A 15665-nucleotide genomic window follows, 5' to 3' on the forward strand; every position below is an offset into this window, starting at 1 on the left:
GGTTTATTCTTGGGGAAGCAATGTTTCAGGGCAGCTGGGTCACATGCAATCACCAACAACTATGCCACGGCCTGCAAAGGTAAGGGTGACTTCTGTAGTAAGGTGCACTTGCTTTGTAGTGTCCTGATGACATATAATAAGGATCATTTATCAATTCTGTGATACAACGCTGCAGGGTAAAAAAAAAAAAAAAGGAGCAGAGAAAGAGATATCAAAAAGATTTTGGATAGGATCATCTCTTAATTCTGCTGTTCAGAAGTAGCGTTGTGCCATTTGAAAACCTTCCCTGATTATCTGTTTTGTTAGGTATGCATGCATTTTATATGGGAAAATGCCTTTTTGTTTTGTTTGTTTTTTGGGGGTTTTTTTTCTAAAAATGAACTGGTTTATTAGTATAGAATAAAACATAAACAATGTTTATCCCAATACAATTGAATTATGTAAGGAAAGGCATCACAATTAGATTGGTGGCAAATTTTACAGTATTGCACAGTGTGAAAGGACAAAGTGGAAGTACACAAGATAGGAGCATCTAGTGCAGCGGGTAGGAACCCCTTGGGGAAAGAAGGACCAAATTCTCCAGTGTGTATTAGGATTATCATAGATAGATAGCGTATAGAGCTCCAATGTTGCTTACCTGCATGTCCATCTTTCAAAGCTCATTAGAGATTCCTTGCACTTTGCTATGGGGCCCAGTTTGTGGTCCTCCCCTTTGGCCTCTTGACTGCACCTTGGGTTTTCACCTAAGTGCTGGCCCCAGTATTAGCCCTGCTGCACTCTTGTGACATTCCCATTGTGAGATACTTGGATGACTTTCTGTTAAAGAGTAACTCCACTTTTGTTGAGCAAAAAAATCCCCTCTAGGTATTTAGTTTAAATTGTAAGGATTTTCACAAACTTTCTTGCAGATTCCTACCTGTTTCCACTCTGAAGAAATAGCTGTTTGTTCCACTTTGTGTCTTTGGATACTAATTCTGAATGAATGAGTGAGTGACTTTTTCATTATTAGATAGCTTCTAAAGCCTTAACATTTTTACCTTAATGAATTCCTTGCATTAAGTTAAGAAAATGTTTAGGTAGCAGTTATGCCCCCTCACCTCCATTGTACATACCTGAGCCCTCACCCAATCCAGTGCTGTGCTCATATGTAGTGGCTTTCTCCCTTTTCCCCACTCTCACAGGCTTGGCTGGGAGCAGAGAGAGCCAGTGGCTTCTGATACTGTCAGTCAAATCCTGTGCCTATGGATGCAGGCAGCATGGGTCAGGAACCAGCCACAGGTGTGCCCCTATAGCAAGCAGCTTGTTATGGGAGCACACCAAAAAGAGGAGGCCCCAGAAGCACAGGCGGGGACCCAAGAATAGGAGGATCAGGCAGCTTTGTGCAAACCCATTGCACAAAGCACGTAAGTATAAACCTGTTTGTTATTTAAAAAAAAAAAAAAAAAATTAAACTAGGGTTTATATTCACTTTAATTAGCTGATGCACTTAGTGTTCTTATGAGAAAAGTTGCAGTGTCTGCATGCCTTTAGAGGTGACTAACCCTTTGGGAGTATCTCACGAAAAAATAAAATTATTGTTGCAGACGATGCCTAAAATGTGACTACCTTTCCACCTCGTCCTACAGGGCAGTACCCAGCTGTGCAAGTGCAAATACAGTACTGACGTTTTAAAAAAGGCTGTGTGTGTGTATGTATGTACAGTATATGTGTGTTTTATTTGCGTGTGTATGTATATTACTTTGAATCTTGACCTCTAATCTTGTGCAATCAGAGATTCTTTTTTAGGGCTTGCTCATAATAGTAGACAGGACTGCTGCTCCTCAGAAAAACAACTCATGCTCTGATCACACTCAGAGACATTTGACAGGCAATGAATAGGAAATATGTTGCTTCCTTATCACCTGTTTTAAGCCTTTAATGCAGCATTACCGTTCTACAGCTGCATGAAATGCATGCAGTTGCAGCTTGGCCCCATTCACCTGGGGGTAATCTTCAGCTCAAGCTAAAGGGAAGTAGTTGGGGGTGGTAAAAATGTGGCTCAACCACATGGGTTTTACTGCCCAACCTCCCATTTGAACAAGTCCTTGGTTCACATCTGTGCGACTGCATGATGCATGCCCATTCATTTCAATGGGTTGCCCTACCTGCAGAAACACAGGGAAAAAAAGTATTTGCCAATGTGGGGAATGCAATTAAGAAATAATCACACCCCTGTGCATCTGCTAAAGAGCAGTGAATTTCAGTGTGTGAGGAATGCGTTACTCAACACACAGTAATGTAAACTAAGCCTTAGACTGGGGTGCCTAAAGACTGAAAATACTGTTCAAGGGCACCATGATCAGAAAAAGGTTGAGTGTTCAAATGCAAATCCACCAAGTGTTTCTTCATGCAATATCACTTGTAAATTTGAGCAAAACTCCACATACTTACCCTAAAATTTAATAGATGTCCGCTTTCTTGAGCTGTTGGACCCCTTAAATATAGGAGGCCTTTGAAGCACTATAAGGGGTTAATATCCCACTGTTTCTTACATCTCATATTTAGTAGCTATGGACCAGTATACTCCTTTTTAGTTGAAGGGGGACTGTAGGCACTGCAACCCTTAAGGGGTTAATTTTCTTCCATCACTTCCTCTCCTTATGTGGTGGCTTGGATAATAGAAAACATAAGGATGCTCATAGTGCTCACTGTATAATTTTTGCACTGATTTCCCCCATGTGTAGTATATTACATTACACCACATGTGTCAAACACAAGGCCCAGGGGCCGAATCTGGCTCGCCAAGTCATTTCATGTGGCCCTTACACCCAGGGCTTTTATAGCCGGAAAGTGGCAGATTGGTGCAGAGGTGAAAGCTGAGAAGGAGAGGTGGAAAAGAGATGTGACAGCCCTTGAAAGAGAGCTGAACCCTTCACTCTGTACACAGCACACTTCTGAACTCTGCACTACACATACTGGTGAACTCTGCACTCTGTATGTAGTGTACCCCTAAAGCCCTGCACTCTGTACACAACAGTACTCCTGAACTCTGCATACTTGGTCTTACAGATACAACCAGCCCTTTGAAGGCAACCTAATGCTGATGTGGCCCGTGATGAAATTGAGTTTGACACCACTGCATTACACCATCCACACATTCAAGGTAGATAGAAAAATCACTCCCACTGAGCCATTGAGTTCTGACAGGGGGAATCTTCTGTGCTGTCAGAATGCATTGATCAGTGCCATTGTGATGAAATTTTCCAACAGGATGAAATTTTCCAACAGGATGGTTGTACAGAAGGCGATTTAGTAGACCATTTTCTGTACAACCAGCCTTCCCATACATGCATCGAAAATTGGCCAGTCCTTGCTAAACTGCCTGAAATGTGACTGATGAGACCGAGTCCTTAAATTTGTTCTGCCATAACTTCAAATTATCCAATATGTAATGTAGAAATAGGAGTTGTCTATGTATGTGTGTGTGTATCTATACAGTATATATTTAATTTGTTTGCAATGGGTCTTTCTTCTGTAGGTGTGTGAAGATGGCTGTGTGTGGACTATAGCTGCTGGGCAGGATCATTCTCTTTTTCTGGCTCATGGAAAAAATGAGTTCCAGCCTGTTGTATATTGCAGTGGACACCAAACAGCAGTGGAACTAAGTGAACCAGAAACAAGCCAGACTCCAGTTCCACTATCCAATTGTAGCAAGGTGAGCAAATATTAGACCCTAAACCTGTACTCCCTACAACATCTCTAATTTGTGCCTCCTATACCAGTTTCTCAGGAGGGGTGAGGCCAAGCATACAGTTTAATTCACTTTGTGATATGATTGTTTTAGGCTTTTAATGCTTACTTGTGAATTGTGAATTGCCTAACCTGTTTAGTTTTGAAAAGGCTGACCTTTTTCATGAGGAATGTAGTAGCTGTGGTCTCTTTATCCAGTAATTTCTTCTAATGGATTTGATTGTATTAGATTTTAATTATAATCATATAATGTATTTATTGTAATTTAGATTACTCTCTTTTATGTCTTTAAGCTGGGATACATCTGTAATGTATATACTGGTGCAAATAGCTGCTTGGCTCTCGTAGACCAAAATATGATGGGCTATATTGGAAACCTCCATGAGCTTGCTGCGACCGAGAGGAGTTTTTATTGTTGTCTAAGCGATGTCAAGTCACAAATTCTTAGACCCCTTTTAGGACTAGGTAAGCGGTTGTTTTTTTTTATGTCAAACTTAATAAAAGTGAACCCCTGGAATAACCAAAATATGTCTTGTACAGAGTAAGGAGTGGCCATTTATGGGGCAGCCGAGCCAAGGATGATAAATAAAAAAAAAATATATATATATATATATATATATAATTTATTTTTGTTAACATTCTTATAAAAGGAGGATGGATTGGTGTATGTTTTAACAAAATGTAATAACAAATATTGTAATATTTACATTTTTGCATCTTGAGTGAATAGAATCCGCTTAGAAGATCCATTGTGCCAATTTTCACATTTACATTTTGTTCCAATACGAGGAATGTGGTGCTTTACAAATGCTTTTGGCAGCGCAACCTTCATATGTATTTTCCATATACGTATAGTATGCAAGCAAGAAGCAGTGGCCACTAATTAGAAATCTTTATTTATTGATTTGACTCTAGGGAACATTGAAAAGCTGAAATCTGGCTGCCTAAGTTATTGTAGCGTTGCACAACCGAATAAAGATCTTGCTTATGTTGAAAGCATGCCTAAGGTTATGCTGTTTTGTCAACCTTCGATTTCCAAAATTACCAAAGCACACAATCGTGATATTTGTATTGAATTTTTCACAAATAAGCAGTCATCATTTGGCTGCCATAGAAGTATTTTTGTGAATGCAGCATAAATTTCAATGCATAAGCGCAAGTTGAACTCATGGCAGATATAAAGTAAGCTCTTACACAAGAACTGTAGGTCTTTATTTGACTTGAAATCTTTTGCACAGCAGAGCCCAGACTGAGTGAGGGAGGAGCAGCACAAGGAGCCAGTTGGTTGTGCTGCAGTGCTCTTGTGCTAACAGAGAGTGTGCTGATAGGAGGAATGAAAAATAGATGAGCTTATTAGTCTGTGCTTCTTCTTTCACTGTCCAGCACAGGTTGGGGACGGGTAAGACCTGTAAGCGTTATTTTAGGACAAATGAAAAAAAAAAAAGTTTAGGGTCCTGCCTGTGTGGCAGAGCTGCATAAATCTCAGAACTGAATGGGTAAAAATGCTAATTCTTTGACAGGTAAACAGCTCTTTTTATATGTATTTCATCTGTGCAGTTAATGGTTTGTTGGAGTTCAGTTTTGAAACCTACTTTTGGTTTACTCATTGCAAACAATGCACTCACTGTGCGTGTGGCTTTTTAAGCCTGCTACACACATTACATTTTTTTCCGTTCATCCCAGCTGTCCGAACAAAAAAACCGGAGAGATCGCTGTACTAAGCAAGCAATGTTAGTGGAGAAATCTCTTCCACTGTGCCTTTGTGTTCTGACTGCAAGTGCTGATCAAATGCTGGTTTTCCAGCATGTCCCTTCTGACAGGAGCCAGTCTAAGGACTGGCTTTTGACGAACGACAGCTGTACACATGATCTGAATGTCAGCCGGTTCCTACGGCACAAGCTGGTATTCGGACCATGTATACCCAGTTTCACTAAACGGTTGTTAAGCAGTTAGGTCCAGTAATTTTAGTAGTTAATTCACCCTCCCTCTGTGGGCTGATCTACAAATCTCTTGTATTGCAAAAGCTGAAACATGAAAGAGCAAGATTGTAAACTTGTGACTGTCATAAAAAATAATTTTAAGAAAAATGCTACAATAATCATTCATACTGTCCCTAAATGGTAGTTCTGTCATTGTATCCTAATTGCAGCCTAAAGCCCAAATTAACTTTTTTAATTTTATTACTGTAATGCAGTCAGGCTGGATATACAGTAGTAAATATCCTCCTGTTATAGGTAATTTTACTATCTATGTGTGGCAGCAAGGGATGATATACCCTGTACTGGCAGCATGTTGGAGAGTCAGACTGCCACTCACACATACAGAGGTCCGCTGTGCCCCCCTGCGCACTGCTTCAATCAAGAGTACTCACGTACTGTATAACCATATAAATGGAGGCTTTAAAAGTGATAGGTATCGCTTAAAATACAGACTATTGCCCAATAACCAAAAAAGCCTGCAGAAAATATGTGAACAGAGAATTCACAAGAAAAAGCGATCACAAGAAAAATGCTATGTGAGACAATTAAGTAAAGACTGTTAGTAACCATCACCTCAATATAAGACAATAAAAAAGACAACCTTTAAAACAAACAAATAAAAATAAAAAAGACAGACATCATGGCTAGGCCATAAATTGTACTGTGCTGCAGAGACAACAATCACATTGGCCTTCATGTAACCACTTTTTCTTGTGAATTCTCTGTTCACATTATTTTTTATACTTACATACCGAGCATTTCTGTTGATTGCAGCAGTGTGCAGGGGCACATGTCAGACTGCTGGAAGCAGTGAAAAAACAATGCCAGGATGTTGCCAGCAGATATTGCGAGGGGCTTACACACATTCAGTGGTTCCCCCAACTGAATAGATGAATATTTTGTTATATTTGTAGGACCCAAGGGACAACACATTCTTATTTGCACCTGAATTTAATATATAAGTAAACATGATCCAAAAATGTCATCAGCTAATATATCATTTATTATTTTTAGATGTACCTAGCACTCTTAATGAACAGTGCGGTTAGCAGGCATGACAAAATAAAAATAATCTGAAATAAACTGCCACCTCGATCAATGAAATGCAGTTTTTCATTACTTCCTGATAACCTTTGAGGACATTTTGACAAAAATCAAGAATCTTCCTGTTTAAAAATCCTGTTGTAAGCGATATTTGTTTTAAAGTATCCTAGCATTTTATTTGCTTTCTTCTGCTAAAGACAACCTGGGTACGGTAACGGCTGTTCAGCTGCTGCAGGACATGGCAACCAAGTTCAGCAAACTCTGCTACCTAATTGGCCAGCATGGAACCTCCTTGAGCCACTTCTTACGAGGAGCAAAGGATGCAAGTAACCTTTCAGTCTTGGAGCACGCAAATATCTTCTTGGATAGTTACACGGAGTAAGTATATTGTATGTCTAAATCCTGAAAGCTTTTGAATGACTACAGAAATTCTATCCACTACTGAGATCCATGTTTGCTAGGGTTTGGTATGTGATCGCATGCATCAGATGATTCAAATAGGTGGCTGTAGTGGTGTTCCCTTGACAGGGTGTGCTGACATTAAAGTGGCCCCTGATCTTTTTCACTTAGAGGGAATTGTAGTTTACTCATTCACAGATCCCTCTAAATGAATGGCGCTGCTGTGGGGGAACAGCCCTGCACAGCCGCAACGATTTTGAAATGTGACAATGGGTGCAGAGAGAACCACCCCCAACCACTATTTCTGACTCGGATTGTTGTGATAGCGATTTATCCCTTGTGAGACCTCTCTGCCTAGCCTGTATAAGTAGATATAATCACTGTGGGCAATCCTTGTCAGATAGCTGAACTCACCAATACTGTGTTCATCCAGAAGTTGCTTTATTCTGTACATGTGACAACAGGATACAGCAGAATGAATGGTTTCCAGTATTACGCGGTCAAAAGATGATAATTTCTGTAGCGTACTATGCAGAATACATGTGTCCCTGTTACATGTGGTCTGTTAGCTGCCTCCATGACACAGGAAGTGCTGAACTCAAGAAGAAGGGAGGAGCTTCATATACAAAGGAACTGTGTCATAGATCTCAGGGAGGCAACATGAAAAACAAAGTGTATACCAAATAAGACCACTGGATGGCAGCATTACTAACTATAGAAATGTCCATAGAAAATGGTACAAAAAATAAACTATATGAATTCTCATGTACATTAACATAAATATTAACTGTGTAACAGCATACTCCCCGTCTGGCATTGTAAATGTCACTATTTAAACCATAACGGTAGTTATACAATTGCAAATAAACAACAGTGCAATTTGCTTGATGTCTTGAAGACCTGAAAGACCTAAAAAAGAGAACATGCATATAGTGCAACAATTATAACGTAAGGCTTCAAGTTATATCAATTAAAGTTCAAGACACTTCCTTCTTGAAGTCACAGGTTGGATCCAGCAGCATACGCAAGCAAGTTCATTCTCCAAAGGGCAAGAGCAGAACAAGTTCCGTGATAGGTCTGCTGAAAGTCTTTACAGTCCCTTGTCTTGCAACTTTCACCTCCACCTTGCGTACCTTGCCGTCATCACTAGGAATGCTCTTTACAATGAGTCCCATAGGCCACTTGATTCTTTCAGCTTGCTGGTCCTTCAGCAGAACGAGATCTCCAACTTTAATGTTAGGGTTCAGGCGTTGCCATTTTCTGCGTCCTTGCAGAGTAGAAATATACTCCATTCTACAACGATTCCAGAAGCAGTTGGAGAGGTGTTGTACTCGCTTCCACTGGTCATAGCACATATTTCCTGTTTTAAAGTTTCCAGGTGGAACAGGAACGGACCCAAGCTTCTGGGTAAGTAGAGTAGCTGGGGTAAGGATAGTTGGGGTCTCTGGATCTGTAGAAACTGGAACAAGTGGTCTTGAATTGATTATGGCAGATGCTTCTGCCAGGAAGGTGGTTAGAATCTCATGGGTAAGTCTTGTGGAGTTCAAGTCCATAAGCATAGAGTCCAGTATTTTTCGTGTGATGCCTATCATTCTCTCCCAAGAGCCACCCATGTGGGAAGAAAGAGGAGGATTGAAAATCCATGTACAGCCCTTTTCAGCTAAAAGGTCTTGGATTGGCCTAGAGTTAAGCTGTAACTCTCGACAGGCTCCAACAAAATTAGTTCCACAGTCAGATCTTAGTGTCTTGACTGGTCCTTTGATGGCAAGAAATCGTCTTAGAGCATTGATGAAACTTGAGGCATCCATAGATTCTATGACTTCAATGTGTACTGCGCGCACACTCATACAAGTGAACAGCACTGCCCATCGTTTGCTGTTTGCTTGGCCTCCTCGAGTTCTGCGGGCTGTTACCATCCATGGTCCAAAGACATCCAAACCAACATGAGTGAAAGGTGGGTCAGTACATAATCTGTCGGCTGGCAAATCTGACATTTGCTGTTGCTGATGTTTACCTCTTAGTTTCCGGCACTGAACACAGCTGTGCAGTGTAGTTGTAATCTGTCTTTTTCCTCCTATAATCCAAAGGCCTGCAGCTCTTATGGCACCCTCTGTGAAGTGTCTTCCTTGGTGCTTAACCCCTTCATGGTAGTGCCGTATGAGCAGAGTGGTGATATGATGGTGAGCAGGTATAATGAGAGGATTCTGTTCCTGATCTCCCAACTCAGCCTTGTTTAAACGTCCACCAACCCTTAACATGCCATCACTGTCAATGAATGGGTTCAGGTTAGCAATTGAACTGTTTTTTGGAATGTCCCTCTTGTCAAGGATACATTTAATTTCTGAGCCAAAGACATCCTGTTGTACATTGTGGATTATGATCATTTCACCTTCAGCAATGTCTTTTGCAGAAAGAAGCCTTTGGCACATGTGCCACCCTTGACATTGAACATTGGTGGGCTTTGTGTGAAAGCAGTGTGCAATATGGACTACCTTGCGATGGTGCGTACAAGTCTTATCCACTTAGAAAAACGTTCAAAGCGTTGACAGCCCAAGACGAGTCTTTGTTCAGTTCTGGTGACAAGGGTTTTGACTTCAGGACGAATCTCTGGATCTCTGTCAGGTTCTAGAAGACTGAAGATATCAGCTGAGGTTTCTTCTGGATGATCCAGCAGGAATTCAGGACCTGTTAACCACGAAGAATTTGCAAAGACACTTGCAGACACTGGCCTGGTGGCATGATCTGCAGGATTCATTTCAGATGGGACATAATGCCATTGTTCAGGTTTAGATGATTTCCTGATTCTTTCTACACGGTTGCTGACATACACATAAAAACGTTTAGTCTGGTTGTATATATAGCCCAGAACAACTTTGCTGTCTGTGTAGAATTTGGTGTCATCTATCTGAGTGTCCAACTCGCGCAGTATGAAATCGGCAATTTCTACAGCTAGCACAGTTCCACAAAGTTCAAGCCTAGGAATTGTGTGCTCAGGCTTAGGTGCTAACTTAGCTTTCCCAAACAGAAACCCTATGTGGGTTTGATTAGAGTCTATTACCTTGAGGTAGGCAACAGCTGCTATGGCCTCAGTAGATGCATCTGAGAAGATGTGAAGCTCTTTCCTCTGACTTGTAGCAAGGGAAGCTGAGGTGTAACAGCGTGGTATACTGATTCCATCTAAGGCATGTAGAGATTGTTTCCAGGACTCCCACTTTGGAAGCTTGTCTGTAGGCAGCGGAGCATCCCAATCTTTAATAGACTCTGAGAAATGTCTAAGTAAGGCTTTACCTTGTATGGTGATGGGAGCCACAAATCCCAATGGATCGTATAAACTGTTCACCACTGACAGAACACCACGCTTGGTAAATGGTTTGTCTGCAGAGCCGACTTGAAAGCCGAAGGTATCTTTTAATAAGTCCCACCGTAGGCCCAGACTTCTCTGTACAGGTGGCATGTCCATTCCAAGATTTAAATCTTTAAACCCAGTGGCATGATCGCCAGGTTGAAAGGCTTTCATAACAGCAACACTATTCGAGGCAATCTTGTGTAGTCTGAGGTTAGCCTCGGAAAGCATACCTTGTGTCCTTTGGAGCAGGTCTATGGCTTCTTCGTCTGTAGGTAAACACTTAAGTCCGTCGTCAACATAAAAGTCTCTCTCAACGAAGTGTCGAGCATCCGCACCATACTCCTTTTCTCCATCAAGGGCAGTCCTTCGTAAACCATATGTTGCAACAGCGGGTGAGGGACTATTTCCAAAAACATGTACCTTCATGCGGTATTCAATTATCTCATTGTCCATGTTGTTGTTCCGGTGCCGCAGAAACCTTAGGAGGTTCCTATGGTCTTCACGTACAATGAAGCAATGAAACATTTGCTCAATATCAGCAGTTATGGCAACTGGTTCTCTTCTAAATCTCATAAGTATACCTACAAGGTTGTTGGTTAGATTCGGGCCAGTGAGAAGAACATCGTTCAGGGATACGCCTTGATGCTTGGCACTGGAGTCAAATACTACCCTGATTTGTTTTGGCTTACGTGGATGATACACTCCAAAGAAAGGCAGGTACCAGCACTCATCATGTCTTTGAAGTGGTGGCGCTGGTTCGGCGTGATCATTATCAAAGATCCTTTTCATAAAAGCGATGAAATGTTCCTTCATTTCAGGCCTGTTCTTTAGTGTTTGTTGAAGTGAGTTGAATCTGGATAGAGCCTGTTCACGATTGGTTGGGAGTGTGGCCCTTGCAGCACGAAGAGGTAATGGTGCGATCCAGCTGTTAGACTCATCCTGGAAGAATTCTTTGTCCATTATTTTGATGAACTCTCTATCTTCGACCGACAAGGCTATTTTGTTGTCATCACTTGTAGTACAAAACACTGTGGTACCTAGGTTGTCATCACAAAGAACAGGAGTAACATCAGGTACTTGGATGATGTCAAGAGGCTTCTCCTTTACTTCATAATGGTGAGGGCACTGTTTGAAGTGGGATGCACGTCCATTTCCCAACATGTAAGTTTTGAAGGAGTGGATCTCAGTTGATGTTCTGTCCAGGCATACATCGCCCACTATTACCCAGCCTAGGTCAAGTCTTTGTGCATAAGGGGCATTGTTAGGTCCATCGCATTGGTCGCGTACTTTATGTACTCTGAGAATGTCTCTTCCTAGCAGGACCAAGATTTCAGCACTCTTGTCCATCGCAGGAATCTCATCAGCAAGGTGCCTTAAGTGAGGATGATGATATGCAGCTTCTGGAGTAGGAATCTCTTCTCTTTCATCTGGTATCTGATCACATTCAACTAATGTTGGGAGGGGTATGCCTTCTCCATCCTTGATATGAGAGACCATGAATCCATCGACCCTTCTTCCAAAGGTCTCTACACGACCAGAACAGGTTCTGAGAGTATACGGTGTGGCGTGGCCTTCTAAGCCAAAGATCTCAAAGAATTTAGGCTTAACCAGGGACCTGTTGCTCTGTTCATCTATTATGGCATACATCCTAGCAGCTTCCTCAGGATGATCCTTGGGGTATATCTTGACTAGGCATATCTTGGCACAGCATTTGTGATCCAGTCCCTCTCCACAGACTTCTGTGCATGAAGAAGAAACATTACTTTTGGCTAGAGCATGACTTTGTTGCTCCCCGCCATAATTTGGGACAGGGGTTGAGGTAGGTAGCTGCTGCGGGTTGTCTGGAAGTGGAGTAGGATGCATGGCTGTAACATGTCTGTCGCTACCGCATTCTGTGCACTTGATGACAACTTTACAGTCTTTAGCAAAGTGGTTATAAGAAGCACAGCACTTGTAGCATATTCCAAGTTTCTGGAGAATCTCCCTGCGCTCTTGTAAAGGCTTTGCCCTAAGCCCACGACATTTCTTAAGCGGGTGAGGCTTCTTGTGAATAGGACACTGACGATTAGGGTCTTTATCTCTGGCATCCACAATGCCTTGGTCAGTAGGCGAGGTTGTGGAGGGTGAGATGTCTGTCCTTTTAACAGATATTGCTCTAGTATAGTCTCTACGTTTAGCTGATGTGTTGTCATACCTTGATGATGATGAGGATGAAGCAGGCAAGTTTGGTTCACTGAAGCTGAAGCTGGGATCGTTTCTCGTCCAGGCATGATCACTAATGAACCTGCAAAAGTATGAGAATGGAGGAAAGGATACGTTATAGTCTCTTTTGTACCTTGAGCCCTGTTGTGCCCATTTCTCTTGCAGGCCGTATGGCAGTTTAGACACCACTGGGTTAACACCATGAGCGGTGTCCAGGAAGCTTAGTCCAGATAGACGTGGGTCTGTCTTTGCCAACTCTAGCTCCATGAGGAGGTCACTTAGATCTTGGAGCCTGCGATAGTCTTTGTTTCCTATTTTTGGGAAGTTTTGCAGTCTCTTGAATAGAGCACTCTCTATGGCTTCAGAGCTACCATAGGCTTGCTCAAGTCTTGCCCATGCAGCAACAAGACCTGCGTCTGGGTGGTCAACATGTACTGTTCTCAGTCTTTTAACACGATCTGCAGATTCTGGTCCCAGCCACTTTATGAGCAAATCAAGTTCTTCCTTAGTAGTAAGGTTGAGATCAGCACTAGCAGCCTTGAAGGTTGATCTCCAGGCCCTGTAGCTCTCTGGACAGTCGTCAAACCTTGAGAGGCTGGTGTTAATGCGCTCACGGCGAATCATATATCTGGCAAAGTCATTCAAGTCTGATCTCTCACTCTTTGGTGCCAAAGTAACTTGTGGAACCCCTTGGGTGTGGAAGTTCTCTGGTGATGTAGGGTGAGATTTACCAGGGTAAAATGATGTTGCATGAGCGTTTAACTGTGGTGTAGTCTCTAAGGCTTGTGCTGGCTGTGGCTTGAGCTGCGACTTGTCACTGGAAGTCACCTTGTTGTTGGCAGGAGTTGATGTGGTTTGCTGCATAGATGTACTTGTGTTGTAGATTTGAAGAGGCTTAGGCATATGGAGCCGAGAGACCTCTGTGTTGAGAGTCAGAACAGTGTTGTTAGTAGGAGGTACAGGAGATGACTCTGTATCTTCGCAAGTGTTATGCTTTAATACGTATTCACTGGTGCGTTCAACTGGATCCTCCAGTTCTGCTGGGATAAGGCAGTCTGAATTAGTACTTTGTCCCATTGCTTGTTCAAGGACTTTCAGCCTTGCTAGGGAAGCTGCTTCCTCCCCTTCCATCTGCAGAATCTTTATTTGGGAATCTGCCTCTGCTTGTTGAGAAGCCATTTGTGCTTGGAGAGCTTTGCTTTTAGCTTCCATCTCTGCTTGCTTTCTGGTAAAAGAGCTTTGCGCCTTTTTTGATTCAGCATCAGCGCGGGCCTCTATTAGCTTATCGCTTAACGTGGAACTTCTGGAGCGAGAGGATCTAGAAGAAAGTGCAGTGCGCTTGGTTGAGGTGGATCTGTGAGATCTGGTCTCCTGCAGTTGAGTAATACGGAGTTCTGCTATAAACGTAGCATTTTTCACTGCAAGATCCCTTTGTTGGTTTAGTGCATCAGTCCTGGTCAGTTCTGCTGAAGAATCCTCTATATTAGAGTCCTGCAAGTAAGCTGAGTATTTTACAGACAGCCGCTGGTAGCGTTCATACGCAGCAGATAGGCGATTTATAAAGTCTCTTAATTCAGCTGGTTGATCATTAAAGTGTGACAAAACTGATGTGCATTGTGAAGTTCGGTCCCAGAGGTCTGACAGATTACTGGAGAACTCATCTCTAGTGGCTTCATAGTTTTCCCTGAGTTTCTGTGTGGGTTTTATTGTAGGTTTGGGTTTTACGCTCTGTTCGGGAATGTCTGCAGACTCTGCTCCCTGTACGTCTGCTGGTTCAGAGGAATGATGTATCTGCGTTGGTTCGGCCATAAAGGAGTGTTCAGAGCCTTGTCTAGACATTATTTACTGTTCTGCAAAAATTGGTACTGTCTCTTTAAGAAGATGAACAGCAGCTTAGACAGGTGGGGTAACACAGTTCAATGCAGAGAAACAGTTTTCAACATTCACATGAAGTGCAGTAAGCTTGTGCGACCATGTGCTTTGCAAGATGGCGGATGGCACTGAGCTTGATTGCAGATTAGGTACACACATATACACAGCAGGCTGTAGGGATTCTATGCATCTTTTGACTATTCTGACTCAGATTGTTGTGATAGCGATTTATCCCTTGTGAGACCTCTCTGCCTAGCCTGTATAAGTAGATATAATCACTGTGGGCAATCCTTGTCAGATAGCTGAACTCACCAATACTGTGTTCATCCAGAAGTTGCTTTATTCTGTACATGTGACAACAGGATACAGCAGAATGAATGGTTTCCAGTATTATGCGGTCAAAAGATGATAATTTCTGTAGCGTACTATGCAGAATACATGTGTCCCTGTTACATGTGGTCTGTTAGCTGCCTCCATGACACAGGAAGTGCTGAACTCAAGAAGAAGGGAGGAGCTTCATATACAAAGGAACTGTGTCATAGATCTCAGGGAGGCAACATAAAAAACAAAGTGTATACCAAATAAGACCACTGGATGGCAGCATTACTAACTATAGAAATGTCCATAGAAAATGGTACAAAAAATAAACTATATGAATTCTCATGTACATTAACATAAATATTAACTGTGTAACAGCATAACCACTGTCACAGGAGGGGGAGGTTCTGGTGGTGATAGCCATGTGAATAGCAGCATGTTGCATGATGCACCCTTAATATGGGTGCAGGGGCGGACTGACAACTCATGGGGCCCCTGTGTCCTTGCCCAAACTCAAAAAAACCTATGAAAAAGGTACCAGGGGCATCTCATGGGGCCCCCTACTGACCCCGGGCCCTCAGGCAGTGCCTGAGTTTCCAAATGGTCAGTCCGCCCCTGTATGGGTGTAACATGCTCCTAAAGCTGAACTTCTCCTTCAAGTTGTCCATACACTAGTAGAATTTGTTTAGTGTATGCCAGCTTTACAGTGACTGAAAATAGTTTACCCTCTGTGGGTAAGTGGCTGTTTCTGCAGAGATGTCACCAGATATATAGTG

General features: G+C 42.3%; 1 protein-coding gene across 1 annotated transcript in view; it reads left to right on the forward strand.

Annotated features, from left to right (window-relative positions):
- ALS2 (alsin Rho guanine nucleotide exchange factor ALS2) overlaps positions 1-15665 on the forward strand; it is a 112903-nt gene that overhangs the window by 52730 nt on the left and 44508 nt on the right. The window contains exons 8-11 of the mRNA XM_089670526.1: positions 2-79; positions 3518-3694; positions 4023-4194; positions 6950-7130. Coding sequence (XP_089526652.1) covers positions 2-79; positions 3518-3694; positions 4023-4194; positions 6950-7130 — 608 coding nt within the window. The remainder of the gene's footprint in view (position 1; positions 80-3517; positions 3695-4022; positions 4195-6949; positions 7131-15665) is intronic.

The sequence above is a fragment of the Staurois parvus genome, unplaced genomic scaffold (genome assembly GCF_062004578.1).
Source record: "Staurois parvus isolate SC_StPar_1 unplaced genomic scaffold, SC_StPar_1.0 ptg000011l, whole genome shotgun sequence".
Lineage (NCBI taxonomy): Eukaryota > Metazoa > Chordata > Amphibia > Anura > Ranidae > Staurois > Staurois parvus.